We start from the raw sequence: 18,671 nt of genomic DNA on the forward strand, positions 1-18,671 counted from the left end.
ACCTGTCTACAAAGGTCACTCTGGCCATTTCCCTTAACTGACATCTGCTTTCAGGTTGAACTGTACTACAAATGGTAGAGTACGATACTGATTTGTATATAAAATAACAGTTTTATCTCCCCTGAGAATGAAATGCTGAAAGGGAGCTATTATCATGCTGTATAAGTCTTGGGTCATTACGTCTTTACTTCTCTAGTGCCACATTGTTCACTTCATGTTGATGACATTAAAATATTTATATTGAGAATATCTAGGTCAAGTTTGAATATAAGTTAAATTTGTCAAAAACACTTGCTCACAAGGTCAAATCTAAGAAATACCTTGCGACCACTTTTGAAGTCTCATGTACGATTAACTATTTTCGAAACAGGCCAGATTTTTATTATTACAATATCAAGGTAATGTTCAATTCTGGGTCAAAATCTTGTCCATCAGGTCAAGCTCTCGACAATCGGTGTCCATTAACCCTTTGCATGCTGGGAAATTTGTCGTCTGCTAAAATGTTGTCTGCTGAATTTCTAAAATTAGCATTTTCTTAGATTTTTTTCAAAGAATACTATCAGAATAGCAAACAGTTTGGATCCTGATGAGACGCCACGTTCTGTGGCGTCTCATCTGGATCCAAACTGTTAGCAAAGGCCTTTAAAATTCGGTTCCAGCACTGAAAGGGTTAAACCCAGGTGTGCTGTTTTGGGCCATCATGATCTCTTGTTGAGTGGTTTGCAGCAAAAGGAGGAAAAGCATGTTATGACGTTGAATGCTACAAATGTGGGTATCAGTAACTGTGTTCTTTTGACTCTCATCTTCTTTCAGCAGAAAATGCAAGGTCCAGCCCAGTATATACATGGTAATGTTTCTTGTGCAGTCAAGCACTTTTTATCATTTAAAATATTTATCCCAGTGCTCATCATAGATGACAGCTTGGGAGAAATAATCTTCTAAACAAGAGTGCCAAACTGTCACAAGATACGCCCATTTTAAGGCTTTTGACAACTTGATAACTTTACCATGACTTATATTTGAACTTAACTTACATACCATCTAGACACAACTTCTGACCAAAGCTGGTGAAGATCTGATGAAAACTACTTCATTTAGAGAGCGGACACCATGCTAAATGCTTGAAATGCACTAAGTGACCTCGTGACCTACTTTTTAACCTGGCATGACCCATATTTGAACTTGACCTACATGAAGATATTGTCTAGACACAACTTCTGACCAAATTTGGTGAAGATTGGATGAAAACTACTTCAATTAGAGAGCGGACACCATGCTAAATGCTTGAAATGGTTTAAGTGACCCTGTGACCTAGTTTTTGACCCGGCATGACCCATATTTTCGAACTTGACCTAAATATTGTCTAGATACAACTTTTGACCAAGTTTTGCAATTATCGGATGAAAACTACTTATATTAGAGAGCGGACACCATGCTAAATGCTTGAAATGCACTAAGTGACCCCATGACCTAGTTTTTGATCCGGCATGACCCATATTCGAACTTGACCTAGATATTGTCTAGATACAACTTCTGACCAAGTTTGGTGAAGATCGGATAAAAACTTTTTGAAATAGACAGCGGAAACTGCTTTGGACACCGCCCGCCCACCCGCCGCCAAGGTGAAACTATAATACGTCCCGTTTTTTAAAAACAGGCTTAAAAGTAGGACTTTCTTCTGGGGAAAAAAATGTTTGATGAAACTGCTCCCTTAAATTTTTACAACTTCTCCTTTTTTCCCCAAATCTATACGAGGCTTGATTTATATGAAAATGATCCACACTCTGGGCAAAACAGACTTAATGCATAAAGCACGTCCCAGATTAGCCTGTGAACCATTCACTTTCCTAGTGAATAAACTTACTTTCTTTTAACTAAAAAAGTTCAATGAAAGTGGAAAGTGTTGTCTCTGATTAGCCTGAGCAAGAATGACAATTTACCCACAAGCATGATTAGCCTGTGCAAGGATGACAATTTACCCACAAGCATGATTAGCCTGAGCAAGAATGACAATTTACCCACAAGCATGATTAGCCTGTGCAAGGATGACAATTTACGCACAAGCATGATTAGCCTGTGCAAGGATGACAATTTACCCACAAGCATGATTAGCCTGTGCAAGGATGACAATTTACGCACAAGCATGAAGCCCAGTCTTCCGAGAACGCGGCTCAGCCTACCTTCAGCAGTGAATGCAAGGTCCAGCACAGGCAGAGCGTGCCAATGTAGCTGACTCCTCACTATTATTTCTATCTAAGCCTACCTTCAGCAGGGAATGTAAGGTCTAGCACAGGCAGAGCGTGCCAATGTAACTGACTCCTCACTATTATTTCTATCTCAGCCTACCTTCAGCAGTGAATGTAAGGTCTAGCACAGGCAGAGCGTGCCAATGTAACTGACTCCTCACTATTATTTCTATCTAAGCCTACCTTCAGCAGTGAATGCAAGGTCCAGCACAGGCAGAGCGTGCCAATGTAGCTGACTCCTCACTATTATTTCTATCTAAGCCTACCTTCAGCAGTGAATGCAAGGTCCAGCACAGGCAGAGCGTGCCAATGTAACTGACTCCTCACTATTATTTCTATCTCAACCTACCTTCAGCAGTGAATGCAAGGTCCAGTACAGGCAGAGCCTGCCAATGTAGCTGACTCCTCACTATTATTTCTATCTCAACCTAGCTTCAGCAGTGAATGTAAGGTCCAGCACAGGCATAGCGTGCCAATGTAGCTGACTCCTCACTATTATTTCTATCTCAGCCTACCTTCAGCAGTGAATGCAAGATCCAGTACAGGCAGAGCCTGCCAATGTAGCTGACTCCTCACTATTATTTCTATCTCAACCTAGCTTCAGCAGTGAATGTAAGGTCCAGCACAGGCATAGCGTGCCAATGTAGCTGACTCCTCACTATTATTTCTATCTCAGCCTACCTTCAGCAGTGAATGCAAGGTCCAGTACAGGCAGAGCGTGCCAATGTAGCTGACTCCTCACTATTATTTCTATCTCAGCCTACCTTCAGCAGTGAATGCAAGGTCCAGCACAGGCAGAGCGTGCCAATGTAACTGACTCCTCACTATTATTTCTATCTCAGCCTACCTTCAGCAGTGAATGCAAGGTCCAGTACAGGCAGAGCCTGCCAATGTAACTGACTCCTCACTATTATTTCTATCTCAGCCTACCTTCAGCAGTGAATGCAAGGTCCAGTACAGGCAGAGCGTGCCAATGTAGCTGACTCCTCACTATTATTTCTATCTAAGCCTACCTTCAGCAGTGAATGCAAGGTCCAGCACAGGCGGAGCGTGCCAATGTAGCTGACTCCTCACTATTATTTCTATCTAAGCTTACCTTCAGCAGTGAATGCAAGGTCCAGTACAGGCAGAGTGTGCCAATGTAGCTGACTCCTCACTATTATTTCTATCTCAGCCTACCTTCAGCAGTGAATGCAAGGTCCAGCACAGGCAGAGCGTGCCAATGTAGCTGACTCCTCACTATTATTTCTATCTCAGCCTACCTTCAGCAGTGAATGCGAGGTCCAGTACAGGCAGAGCGTGCCAATGTAACTGACTCCTCACTTTTATTTCTATCTCAGCCTACCTTCAGCAGTGAATGCAAGGTCCAGTACAGGCAGAGTGTGCCAATGTAGCTGACTCCTCACTATTATTTCTATCTCAACCTAGCTTTAACAGTGAATGTAAGGTCCAGCACAGGCATAGCGTGCCAATGTAACTGACTACTCACTAATATTTCTATCTCAGCCTACCTTCAGCAGAGAATGTAAGGTCCAGCACAGGCAGAGCGTGCCAATGTAGCTGACTCCTCACTATTATTTCTATCTCAGCCTACCTTCAGCAGTGAATGCAAAGTCCAGCACAGGCAGAGCGTGCCAATGTAGCTGACTCCTCACTATTATTTTTATCTCAATACCTTCAGCAGTGAATTCAAGGTCCAGAACAGGCAGAGCGTGCCAATGTAGCTGACTCCTCACTATTATTTCTATCTCAGCCTACCTTCAGCAGTGAATGCAAGGTCCAGTACAGGCAGAGCGTGCCAATGTAACTGACTCCTCACTATTATTTCTATGTCAACCTACCTTCAGCAGTGAATGTAAGGTCCAGTACAGGCAGGGCGTGCCAATGTAACTGACTCCTCACTTTTATTTCTATCTCAGCCTACCTTCAGCAGTGAATGCAAGGTCCAGTACAGGCAGAGCGTGCCAATGTAGCTGACTCCTCACTATTATTTCTATCTCAGCCTACCTTCAGCAGTGAATGTAAGGTCCAGTACAGGTAGAGCGTGCCAATGTAACTGACTCCTCACTATTATTTCTATCTCAGCCTACCTTCAGCAGTGAATGCGAGGTCCAGTACAGGCAGAGCGTGCCAATGTAACTGACTCCTCACTATTATTTCTATCTCAGCCTACCTTCAGCAGTGAATGCAAAGTCCAGCACAGGCAGAGCGTGCCAATGTAGCCGACTCCTCACTATTATTTCTATCTCAGCCTACCTTCAGCAGTGAATGCAAGGTCCAGTACAGGCAGAGCGTGCCAATGTAGCTGACTCCTCACTATTATTTCTATCTCAGCCTACCTTCAGCAGTGAATGTAAAGTCCAGCACAGGCAGACATTGCCAATGTAACTGACTCCTCACTATTATTTCTATCTCAGCCTACCTTCAGCAGTGAATGTAAGGTCCAGCACAGGCAGACATTGCCAATGTAGCTGACTCCTCACTATTATTTCTATCTAAGCCTACCTTCAGCAGGGAATGTAAGGTCCAGCACAGGCAGAGCGTGCCAATGTAGCTGACTCCTCACTATTATTTCTATCTAAGCTTACCTTCAGCAGTGAAGGCAAGGTCCAGTACAGGCAGAGATTGCCAATGTAGCTGACTCCTCACTATTATTTCTATCTCAGCCTACCTTCAGCAGTGAATGCAAGGTCCAGTACAGGCAGAGCGTGCCAATGTAACTGACTCCTCACTATTATTTCTATCTCAGCCTACCTTCAGCAGTGAATGCAAGGTCCAGCACAGGCAGAGCGTGCCAATGTAACTGACTCCTCACTATTATTTCTATCTCAGCCTACCTTCAGCAGTGAATGTAAGGTCTAGCACAGGCAGAGCGTGCCAATGTAACTGACTCCTCACTATTATTTCTATCTCAGCCTACCTTCAGCAGTGAATGGGAGGTCCAGCACAGGCAGAGCGTGCCAATGTAGCTGACTCCTCACTATTATTTCTATCTCAGCCTACCTTCAGCAGTGAATGCAAGGTCCAGTACAGGCAGAGCCTGCCAATTTAACTGACTCCTCACTATTATTTCTATCTCAACCTACCTTCAGCAGTGAATGCAAGGTCCAGCACAGGCAAAACCTGCCAATGTAGCTGACTCCTCACTATTATTTCTATCTCAACCTACCTTCAGCAGTGAATGCAAGGTCCAGCACAGGCAGAGCCTGCCAATGTAGCTGACTCCTCACTATTATTTCTATCTCAGCCTACCTTCAGCAGTGAATGCGAGGTCCAGCACAGGCAGAGCGTGCCAATGTAGCTGACTCCTCACTATTATTTCTATCTCAGCCTACCTTCAGCAGTGAATGCGAGGTCCAGCACAGGCAGAGCGTGCCAATGTAGCTGACTCCTCACTATTATTTCTATCTCAGCCTACCTTCAGCAGTGAATGCAAGGTCCAGTACAGGCAGAGCGTGCCAATGTAACTGACTCCTCACTATTATTTCTATCTCAGCCTACCTTCAGCAGTGAATGCAAGGTCCAGTACAGGCAGAGCGTGCCAATGTAACTGACTCCTCACTTTTATTTCTATCTCAGCCTACCTTCAGCAGTGAATGCAAAGTCCAGCACAGGCAGAGCGTGCCAATGTAGCTGACTCCTCACTATTATTTCTATCTCAATACCTTCAGCAGTGACTTCAAGGTCCAGTACAGGCAGGGCGTGCCAATGTAACTGACTCCTCACTATTATTTCTATCTCAGCCTACCTTCAGCAGTGAATGCGAGGTCCAGCACAGGCAGAGCGTGCCAATGTAGCTGACTCCTCACTATTATTTCTATCTCAGCCTACCTTCAGCAGTGAATGCGAGGTCCAGTACAGGCAGAGCGTGCCAATGTAACCGACTCCTCACTATTATTTCTATCTCAACCTACCTTCAGCAGTAAATGCAAGGTCCAGTACAGGCAAAGCGTGCCAATGTAGCTGACTCCTCACTATTATTTCTATCTCAGCCTACCTTCAGCAGTGAATGTAATGTCTAGCACAGGCAGAGCGTGCCAATGTAACTGACTCCTCACTATTATTTCTATCTCAGCCTACCTTCAGCAGTGAATGTAAGGTCTAGCACAGGCAGAGCGTGCCAATGTAACTGACTCCTCACTATTATTTCTATCTAAGCCTACCTTCAGCAGTGAATGCAAGGTCCAGCACAGGCAGAGCGTGCCAATGTAGCTGACTCCTCACTATCATTTCTATCTCAGCCTACCTTCAGCAGTGAATGCGAGGTCCAGTACAGGCAGAGCGTGCCAATGTAACTGACTCCTCACTATTATTTCTATCTCAACCTACCTTCAGCAGTGAATGCAAGGTCCAGTACAGGCAGAGCGTGCCAATGTAGCTGACTCCTCACTATTATTTCTATCTCAGCCTACCTTCAGCAGTGAATGTAATGTCTAGCACAGGCAGAGCGTGCCAATGTAACTGACTCCTCACTATTATTTCTATCACAGCCTACCTTCAGCAGTGAATGCGAGGTCCAGCACAGGCAGAGCGTGCCAATGTAGCCGACTCCTCACTATTATTTCTATCTCAGCCTACCTTCAGCAGTGAATGCAAGGTCCAGCACAGGCAGAGCGTGCCAATGTAGCCGACTCCTCACTATTATTTCTATCTCAGCCTACCTTCAGCAGTGAATGCAAGGTCCAGCACAGGCAGAGCGTGCCAATGTAGCTGACTCCTCACTATTATTTCTATCTCAGCCTACCTTCAGCAGTGAATGCAAGGTCCAGCACAGGCAGAGCGTGCCAATGTAACTGACTCCTCACTATTATTTCTATCTAAGCCTACCTTCAGCAGTGAATGCAAGGTCCAGCACAGGCAGAGCGTGCCAATGAAGCTGACTCCTCACAGCACTCTGTGGCTCCAGGAACTTGTACCAGAGCAGGATGCGGCCGTCCTTGCATCCCGTTGCTAGGCAATGCCCGTTGGGGTGACAGGCCACGCATGTGAACTCTTGACCTTCCTCTAGTCTATGGCTGTAGATTTGGGAAAAGAGAAATTGATCAAAACTTTCCTTAGCAGGGCTTGCATTCAGTAGAGTTTTGGAGAATTTTACTCATTTTTTTTAAATATGAGCCATGTTCTGGGAAAACTAAATGCATGTGCGTAAAGTGTCGTCCTCAGTCCCAGATTAGCCTGCTATAGTCTGCTATTCAGACACAACATTTTATGCCTAAATTGATCTTTTTTAAAGAGACATCATTTAAACTAGGGCTTTTTTCTTGATTTGGGGAGAAAGGGCAAAATGGAAGGCCAAACAAAAATTCCATAAAAGCATAAAGTGTTGTCCCTGACTAGCCTGTGCAGGCAGCCCTGTTTTTCCAGAACGAGGCTAATATAATTGTCAAAATTGCAGCCATGGGAGAGAAATCAATCTAAAACAAAAAAGCAAGAAACCAATGGAAATCTTTTGGTAAACTCATCTTAAACAAATCTTATTGTTTTAGTTCTCAAATGTTAAGGAATACATTCAATATATAAAATTGCTTTGTGTATTCTGGATATATGCTACCCATTTTAAGTGATATATATCAATTAACACTTGTCTAAGTTATTTTAATTACATGTACATTTGATTTCTTGATGGAGCCAGAAGACTTACGTTATAATTTTCTGCTTTTTTGCTGCTAGGTTTTTCACAAACAGTTCCCCTTCGATGGTGGTGACACAAAAGAAACCCTGGAGAATATAAACATGAGAACTATATACAATGTTTAAATCATTGAGAATCACTCAACTTTGTAAGAAAAGAATAGAATAATTCATTTCATAATGAAATATTATTCACAAATAACCTTCTTAGAGACTTACTTCAAATGATACCATACAAGAGGGCCATGGGCCCTAAGGCGCTCACCTGAGACCCAAAGGAACTAAACTATTCTGGGAAGGTGGAGTTCAAAATAATAAAAGTACTTCAGACGGGCGTACATACTTAACTTGCGCTTTATAGATCGATTATTTAGTGTAAAATCTTCAACAGAGGACGAGTGATGAGCAGATAGGCGGTAGTACAGACTTAGTGTGCTCTATTATTTAAATACGGTTTCACTGTGTTTGCATTCAAAGTTATTTAGAACAGTGATACTCTGATTTTCAAGTAATACTGCATTTCACATATCTTACATGACATCTGTATATAAAATTAATTAGAACAAGACTATTGCCAAGCAATATAGTCCCCTACCGGCTCCACCATTGTCAGAAATTCCACCATTGTCAGATTAATTTTGTATTTGTTGCCATAGCAACCAGAATTTTTGACGTAGGAACAAAACGAAATGACGTGCATAATGTCCATATTGCCATCTATCCATGTTTCAAGTTTCATGAAAAAATATTAAGAACTTTTTAAGTTATTGCAGGATCCAGAAAACCACCATTTTCAGCAGTATTTCTAGTCTATTTGTTGCCATAGCAACCAGAATTTTTGACGTAGGAACAAAATGAAATGACGTGCATAATGTCCATATTGCCATCTATCCATGTTTAAAGTTTCATGAAAAAATATTAAGAACTTTTAAAGTTATCGCAGGATCCAGAAAAGTGTGACTGACTGACGGACTGACAGACTGACAGACAGACAGAGCGCAAAATATAAGTCCCCTCCGGTGAAACCGGTAGGAGACAATAATGGTATTTCTGACTTTCACATAATACTGTATTTCACATATCATCCATGTAGGCCTACATGACTTTTGTATATTAATCTGTATTGATGCAGGTTTTTTTTTGGCCCGATTTTATAGCCGAAATGCGGCTATGTTCCCAATCCCAAAAAGTATACTTTTTTCCCAAAATGTAGGAAAAAAATCCCAATTTCCAAAAAAAAAAAAAAAAAAAAAAATTATTTTTTTTTTTTTTTTTAGAAAGAAGTGTCTTATGCGTATTTTATCTCAATTTTAATTCAATTACATCTAACAAAGTATTTTATGATTTTGCTCTTTTAATTCTAATGATTAGAAAGTGTTATATCAAATTTAGTATTTCCCTAATTAGTGGACTTTTCATGTGAAAAAAAAAGGCTAATGAATTAATTTTCCCAATTTCATGAAAATGCCGATAAAATTCCCAATTCCAAAGCCATGGGCTATCTTCCCAAAAAGTGGAAAAAAAACCCTGTGATGATTTAAAATGAAATTTCATACTTCATTTAAGAGTTAATTTTTGTTAATTATTAACATTTGTAAGTGTTGTTTGTAAACAATTCCTCTACGCTTCTACTCTTTATTTACAACCAGTGCAAAACTAAAATGCATTTTAATTGTGAAATTTATTCTCAGATACAAGCTGCATTTAATATCATAAGTATCGCAAATAGTTGGTTTTAAGTACATTTTCTCTATCTCTTTAAATCTTGAACAAAGTATATCTGTGATATGATATGTGTACATGTAGACACGATAGTTTTTTGACAATAAATGTTTAACAGTAAAGTTGGAGAATATTTCACTCTATTTTTTATTGATCAATATAATTGAATTTTGACAACAGTTGCTACCTAAGCTGTAAACGATATTTTTACGTACATATCTTTACTTTCACTTCTTGATATTCATAAAATACATTGGGACTTTGTGATAGTTATAAGTTAAACAATAGCCATATTGAGTAAATTCAATCAGGCATCACTGTACTTAGAGCTAAGAAATATAAAATATTACGCCCATAAAATTTATATATATTGTATAAACCTTTCTTGGAAATATATAAGTACATAATTTTGCTATTTCAAGAGCTTGCTTCAATGTTGTAATTGTTCTTTTTATGCAGTCAGCATGCTGATTTTTATACGAAAATAAATGCCAGACAGATGTATTTATGTGTTTATCTCTATATTGATACCACTGTATAGCAATTGCTGTTCCATGCTGTTCACTGCAAAGGTCTGTAAACAAGGGGTTAGGCATCAAGCAACTGTCAGAGATATCGAGGTACCTGCTGTGGCTAATGGTTATTTCATTGGTCTGTGGTCATTCAATTACATGCAACAAAATGTGTGAAAATCGGCCAGCACGGGAATTTGGGGCCTGACTCTAAACTGTACAGGTATAAATGAGTTTTATATAGAGTAGCCTAGGATAAGTGAATGAAAAGTCAAATAAGATTCATATGTAACACTTCTTGTTGTTTTATTGGTTTTACCACTATGTTAAATTTCTGCAAAGATATAGATAACAATCATAAGTAATGGCAATAATTAATTTGAGTAATGCAATAATTATAATTAGATATTTGAGTTGTGGTTAATGTTTCTGAATCCATTTCCAGTATCATCATAATCATCATCATTATCATCATCATCATCATCATCATCATCATCATCATCATCATCATCATCATCATCATCATCATCATCATCATCATCATTGTGCACAAACATCCGCATTACAACTAGATTGTTAACATGGTTTTAATATAGTCATATTATGAAAACTGCCGCTACCCTGGCGGCCATGTTTTTCAACAAACTGTAACCATTTTCTAACACAGCTATGCTATCAATACAACAAATCTTCGGACCAAGCTCCATGAAGATTGGGCTATAAATGTTATTTCTAGCGTGTTAACAAGGTTTCACTATAGCCATGTAAGCAAATCTGCCCCGCCCCCTGGCGGCCATATTTTTCAACAGACCAAAACTATTTTCAAACTCAGCCTAGCTATCATAAAAACAAATGTTCAGACCAAGTTTCATGAAGATTGGACAATAAATGTGACTCCTAGAGTGTTAACAAGGTTTAACTATAGCCATATAAGCAAAACTGCCCTGCCCCCTGGCGGCCATGTTCTTTTACCGATCTGAACCATTTTCAAACTCAACCGTCATTTCCAGGAAAAAAATGTTCTGACCAAATTTCATGAAGATTGGACCAAAAATGTGACTTCATGAGTGTTCACATGTTTTCACAATATACATATAGAGAAAACTGCACTGCCCCCTGGTGGCCATGTTTTTTCACCGATCTGGACCATTTTTGAACTCGTTCGAGATATCAATGAAACCAATGTTTTGACCAAGTTTCATGATGATTGGGCAAAAATTGTGACTTCTAGAGCAGGGATCATCCTAGAGGGCGACGTAGGCGACTTTGTCGCCTTAAGATGCTTGATATCGCTTTCTGATTACATCAAAGCGAAAACAAAATCGCCGACATTTTTTAATATTTTCTCCTTTGATAATCTGCCGCACGTGTGCGCAATGCTGTCACTAATACTGCCATTGTTTGCTGTGTGCAATTATCGGTTATCTGATCTACTGATAGCGAGAGGGTTTGCTACGCATCACTGACCGCTGATGCAAGTCGCCTTGGTTTATTCCAGTTGAGGCATTGTGCACATGCCGGTCTTACCGACAATAGTGTAATTGACGTAACCATCTATGTATAGAATGCCAGGCTCCCGACCTCATTTTTTCAATCGGCTCTTGTTATTTGTCAAGGCTGCCGGGAACCAATACAGCCATTGTTCACATGATGGTCATTTATTGTTATGCTTGACGATTTGTACAACTTAAAACAGTCCGAATCTCACTGCTAAATTTCAGTCATAATATATTTGAGTACTGAGCTTAACAAATATCACAAACAGAGAAACAGACTTACCGTAATTACTCTATGTTTTCGGACACTTAAAAATAATAAAAAAATTTCGTGTCCGAAAACTTAGATACGAAATATATTTACAAAATACAGGTGTCCGAAAACTTAAGAGTCGAAAATTGAAGTGTCCGAAAATAGCGCCAATTATATCAACGACTACCGGTAATAGCACGCGCTTGTAAAATACCATGCCGTTCAGTACAAATTACAGTTATATATGTTTGCACTGCATTTTTAATAATTTTAAATGCTTAATTTATTTGACAAAAAGTTACTACAAGGTTTTATATTTGACCAACGAGTTCAAAGATGAGCATGTGATGTACCGATACTCGCTAGTGTGGACCTTTAATTAACGAAATAAAAAAGCAAACTATAAATTATTTGTTTGTTCATTTCCGATAGTTGTTGTCGAACACCTTTCATTGTTCGTAAAACTTGCAATCCTGGGTGCATCACACTTTGAAGCGTTTAGTATTTGCCACAGTTATTTTACTGAGAAGGGGGAGTACCATTGCGGTAGATAATTGAACTGTTAATTGGCACTACCCCCGGTAATTGTCATAACGCTTATGCTATCGGGCGAAACCATTGTAAAATACCGGTTTACAAGGTTATTGACCCAATAACGCAAACGTAATGGTCCGTTGGCCTCAGGCATGCACCTGCCATGTTTTATGATGTTAATCTGGTTGTAAAACCCCATGATCGAAGTGTCATTAGATATCGAAAACAGGACCGAAATTTGGTAACATAGCGCTGTAAATTATACTGTCTGAAAACTTAGAGACATTAATTATGGACGAAAACTCGTGTGTCCGAAAATTAAGAGTCACGAAAAATAATTATTTTTGCTAAAAAAAGGGGTGTCCGAAAACTTAGAGTGTCCGAAAACATAGAGTAATTAAGGTACACATTAAAAGTTAAATCCAAAAACGCAGTCAAGCACGTGGGAACATTCCATTTAAGTCAATGACGCCATTTAAACATAAGAATTACCGGCACGCGACACTCAGTTGGGAGAATTACAATTTGGGGTATTTCAGAATGTACGGGTGTGTTACATCAATTTATGTATTTATAATCGAATAAAACACAACAAATCTTGAAATAATTTAGCTATGGCCGGCATAGAACATAAACATGTATTGTTGAAGAATCTCCCACGAAATGTTCGGGAGGTTTTTAAGAGAACAAGTTACTCTCTGTCGTTAGTCAAATTGCAAATTGAGACTGCTGCATAATGCGGAATTAATTGGGATAAATTGCCAATTTATATTCAGTTAAAAATGTGCATATGCGATAAAAATCGAATAGAAATAACCAAATGCTAAAGAGTGACTTATTGTGGGCAAAGGGGATAAAATATAGCATTACGAATATATACTATTTGTATTTTTATTGTTATGCGTTTATTATATGGCCATGAGACATTGTCCGTTCTTTAAATTATTGATTTCTGATTGGTACTGACATGAGCAGTAACTGATGAAACCTCTTCGGTACTATCCGAAACCCGTACAATCTATGGATGTTGCTAATGTCTGTAATCTTGCTATTTTAAACTATCTTTTAGCAAAGTAAAGCACTGCAATATTGTATTTTAAAGCAATATGTCAACCAAATAATATATTGATTGCGTATTTGCTAGGTTACAGGGTACTGGTTTTAATTTTCTGCCGTCAAATGATATGCATGTGCAGAAGACGTATATCGCCATGTTTTTGGACAGTCGTTTTCGGATACGAATGGATTGTCGATTTTAATTATTTTTGTACGTCCTTTATTACATTTTTATAGAATGACGAATAAACATGCAATGTTACGGATGGTCTGGTTGACAATATTTCGCAATGTACTAACCAGAAATTGCATCTAGAAAGTCTAAAAAAACAACAATATGCTAGGGCTCTGCCCTATATTCCCTTAATCCTACATCCTCAGCTCAGGCTTTTGGCTTAATTAGTAATTACATATGAATGAAATTTGTATTTTGGCCAAATTAAACACACGTTTCACAGTTTTTAAGAGAGCAATATCTCTTTAACATCATGGCTGTTTAAATGAAATGTTTAGTGTTAGTAAGTGTTTCAGCATATATTATTGCAGATATATGTATGGTTATTTAGTTATTTATTGTGAAACATAAATATTAAAGTACCTTTACGCGTGTGATCAAAGGTCCGCTCACTTCTCCCCAATACAATTGGAAGGAGAAGTTACTTCTCTCTAAAATTTTGGGCTAGGATGATCCCTATAGAGTGTTCACAAGGTTTCTCTATAGCCATATAAGGAATACTGCCCTGCCCCCTGGCGGCCATGTTTTTCCACGGACCGGAACCATTCTTGAACTTGACCAACAAATCACTAAGACAAACATTTTGACAAAGTTACATGAAGATTGGGCATTAAATGTGACTTCCGCAGTGTTCACAAGGTTTTTCTTTTTTGTGACCTTGTGACCTAGTTTTTGACACAGCATGACCCAGTTTTGAACTCAGTCATGGTATCATTGGGACAAATGTTCTTACCAAGTTTCATGAAAAGCGGACAATAAATGTGGCCTCTAGAGTGTTCACAAGGCATAATGTTGACGAGGAACGACAGACGACGGACAAAAGGCGATCACAAAAGCTCACCATGAGCACGTTGTGCTCAGGTGAGCTAAAAAATAGAAAGTATCCTCCCTGATCAGCCTGCACAGACTGCACAGGCTTATCTAGGACAACACTATACGCACTTGCATTAAGCCCAGTTTTACCAGAGCGCAGCTCAAATAACAACAACAAAGCAGCAGTTTGAACCTTTGGTCCCACAGCCACATTGTCTGGACTCGAGTTGCAGTTGTGCAACAGCGTAGTTGTAGCTGAAGAACTGGTAGAACTGGTGTTCTTATCTAGCGTCATTTCACACAGGTTGTAGCCTTAAATTAAACATAGAAAACATACTAATAGATTTTAAATAAAATGGGTTAAGTACCATACTATCCAACATGTAAAATGTCCAATATGTTAGGTCACATTGTAATAAAGGCAGGAGTTGAACTTTCATTCTTTAAAATGATGCTATAATGTTACATTTTATATTGCCCCCTTGGTTCAACAAGAGATGAGTTTGTCAGAAACACAATGCCCCCTACTGCGCCGCTTTGATATATTTATTTTTATTTTTGATTACCGTAAAAAGTTGTGTATAAGGCGCACTTTTTCCCCAAAATTTCATTTTAAAAACTTGATGCGCGTTATGCACAACTACAGCCATGCCAAGACATTTTTTCCCTGTCAGTTACCCAGTTGCGGTAATTCGTATCATTCTGTTTCCCGGTGTTTAAACTGTAACTATGTTAATAATAGTGTTAAATTAACGATCTGAATAAGATGGACAATCATTATAAAGTTAACATAAATATTTTCTATCTTTTTCAGGTACGTACAGAGCATTGAAATCAAATAAATTTGAAGAAAAGAATGAAAAACAAGGAAGCCATTTTTATTGAAATGTTATTGTTTTCCCAAAATATTATACCCTACTGTACTTGGGTTACACAATTTAATTTATTTGGGGACACATGTCGGCAAGGTCTTTTCCGATATATTAATGATTATTTTCTTGCTTTTTAATGTGTTAATAAAATTGATGTTGTGTTTGTTTACACGTTTTCATACGTCTTGTCAAGATTGAGGATGTGGTTATCGAGCAATTTGCGTCACCTGTCAAGTTTTGTGTGGCTGGGCTATTATCAAAACATGCGAACCGGCAAACGGCTTCACACTTCCATTGTTTGTTTATCGCCGGTAATGTCGTAAAGGTGTTGAGAAGTTTGAGTCGTTAAAGTCTCCTGTCAATTATAGACACTCGAAAAGAACGCATGATATCAGCAATGTAAATAAACGCGCGGTTGTGAATAAGTCATGCATGAATAACCACGTGACAATACCAATCGATAATGTCAGTTTCTTAGTTATAACTAATCCATCCGTTATGTGAACTCCTCCACAATAAAATCGTGGACAGTTACTTCGGAGACATATGATGAAAACCTTGATGGTATCCTCGTGGAAAGTGTGCATTTCATGCATAATTCATTTAAATCCAAACATTTTTACGCATAATATGATTGTAAAAAAAAACACACAAACTAGTTGTATCATTATCGTCTTTAAAATAATAAATAATTGAAGCAATAAAAGAACACGGCTAAGCTTAAAAAAGTCGATGCGCGTTATACATAAATGCACATAATACACAGCGTTTTACGGTATATCCCTTTAAAAAAATATTACTTCCCTTGTTACTTCCCTTGGATTTTTTTTACCTTTGACCTTGAAAGATCACTTGACCTTTCACCACTCAAAATGTATAGCTCCATGAGATACACATGCATGCCAAATATCAAGTTGCTATCTTCAATATTGCAAAAGTTATGGCCAATGTTAAAGTTTTCTGACGGACGGACCGACCGACAGACAGTTCAAATGCTATATGCCACCCTACATAAAGGCATAAAAAGGTACCATATGACATTGAAAATAGAGCTTTGTCACAGACATGACGAATACCCCCACATGCTGCATTGACACAGAATATTTTGCATGTTGTCTTCACAAAAAACAGCGGACACCATGCTCAATGTTTAAAACGCAATAAGTGAACCCGTGACCTAGTTTGTGAACTTGCCCTTCACATCATCTAGATACAACTTCTGACCAAGTGTCGTGACAATCGGATAACAAGAGGCCCATGAGGGCCTGAATCGCTCTACTGGCTGGAATCAATAGGGCTCAAGCCCTTGATAGTATGAACAATCTGAGTAAGTTTTAAACAAACAGACCCAAAATGGGAAATTCATCGCATAAACAAGAAGAAACGTAAAATTTAAACTTCAAATGGCTCCTTTTCAACAATAAGTTGGACAAATTATCTTCACTCTCAATGGGGTTCTGGCCCTTGATGATATAAAACATCCGTTGAAGTTTCAAAAGGATAGAACTTTATATGTAAACAAACAAGAAATGTGTTTGTCAGAAACACTATGTCCCCTTCTGCGCCGCTTTGATTTATTTTTTTACCTTTGACCTTGAAGGATGACCTTGACCTTTCACCACTCAAAATGTGCAGCTCGATGAGATACATATGTATGCCAAATATGAAGTTGCTATCTTCAATAAGGCAAAAGTTATGGCAAAATATTAAAGATTTTCTTTTTTTTGACCTTTGACCTTGAAGGATGACCTTGACCTTTCACCACTCAAAATGTGCAGCTCCATGAGATACACATGCATGCCAAATATGAAGTTGCTATCTTCAATATTGCAAAAGTAATGGCAAATGTAAAAGATTTTCATTTTTTTCTCAAATTCAAGGGGAGATAATTCTGGACTCTTATAACTCCGATATTGCTCATTTTCAATAGGGTTTGACTCATCATTCAGATAAAGACACTGTGCAAGTTGGGAAATGATTGGATGAAAACTGTGGACTTAATTGCATAAACAAGCCTTATTTCACAATTTTCTCAAATTCAAGGCGAGATAATTCTGGACTTTTACTCTGATGTAACCCATTTTCAATAGGGTTAGAGTCCTCATTAATATCAACACACTGAACAAGTTTGAAAAGAATCCGATAAAAAATGTGGACTTTATCGGATAAACAAAAAAAAGTCTAACACAAACACACACCCACAGACAGACAGACGGACACCATGCCATCCCATAAGCTCTTCTGGCCTATGGCCAGTAGAGCTAAAAACTACTTGAATTAGAAAGCGGACACCATGCTGAAAGTGTAAAACGTACTAATTGACCCAGTGACTTAGTTTTTGATCTGGCATGGCCCATGTTCGAACTTGGCCTTAAGATCATCTAGATAAAACTTCTGACCAGGTTTGGTGAAGATGGGAAGAAAACTACTTGAATTAGAGAGTGGACACCAGGCTGAATGTTAGAAAACGCACTAAGTAACCCCGTGACCTAGTTTTTGGCCTAGCATGGCCCATGTTCAAACTTTGCGTAGAGATCATCTAGATAAAACTTCTGACCAAGTTTGGTGAAGATATTGGATGAAAACTACTTGAATTAGAGAGCGGACAACATGCTGAATGTTTAAACAGCACTAAATGATCCTGTGACCTAGTTTTTGACCCAGCATGACCCATATTCGAACTTGACCTAGATATCATCTAGATACAACTTCTGACCAAGTTTGGTGAAGATGGGATGAAAACTACTTGAATTAGAGAGCGGACACCATGCTCAAGTTTAAAACGCACTAAGTGACCCGTGACCTAGTTTTTGACCTGCTGTGACCCATGTTCGAACTTGGCCTAGACATCAACTAGATACAACTTCTTACCAAGTTTGGTGAAGATGGGATGAAAACTACTTGAATTAGAGTGCAGACACCATGCTTAATGTTAAACATGCACTAAGTGACCCCTTGACCTAGTTTTTGACCCGGCATGACCCATATTCGAACTTTACCTAGACATCATCTAGATACAACATCTGACCAAGTTTGGTGAAGATGGGATGAAAACTACTTGAATTAGAGAGCGGACACTTAATACGGATCGACCGACCTACCGACCGACAGACAAGCTCACTCCTATATACCCCCCTAAACTTTGTTTGTGGTATAATTTGAAGGCACATGGTACCTTTTTGCACCAATGGGGCGATTAATGCAATTACTTTCAATGTGACAATCAAACCACTTTTGAAATGATAAAAGGTAAAGATTTTTAATACACTATGTAAAAGATAATATAAATGACTGCATTGAT

The 18,671-nt window shown here is 39.3% G+C and overlaps 1 protein-coding gene across 1 annotated transcript in view; it reads right to left on the reverse strand.

Moving 5' to 3' along the window:
- LOC127855719 (WD repeat-containing protein 75-like) overlaps positions 1 to 18,671 on the reverse strand; it is a 52,601-nt gene that overhangs the window by 19,986 nt on the left and 13,944 nt on the right. The window contains exons 5-7 of the mRNA XM_052391510.1: positions 14,692 to 14,810; positions 7,888 to 7,964; positions 7,074 to 7,261 (exon numbers count right to left, since the gene is read on the reverse strand). Coding sequence (XP_052247470.1) covers positions 7,074 to 7,261; positions 7,888 to 7,964; positions 14,692 to 14,810 — 384 coding nt within the window. The remainder of the gene's footprint in view (positions 1 to 7,073; positions 7,262 to 7,887; positions 7,965 to 14,691; positions 14,811 to 18,671) is intronic.

The sequence above is a fragment of the Dreissena polymorpha genome, chromosome 13 (assembly GCF_020536995.1).
Source record: "Dreissena polymorpha isolate Duluth1 chromosome 13, UMN_Dpol_1.0, whole genome shotgun sequence".
NCBI lineage: Eukaryota > Metazoa > Mollusca > Bivalvia > Myida > Dreissenidae > Dreissena > Dreissena polymorpha.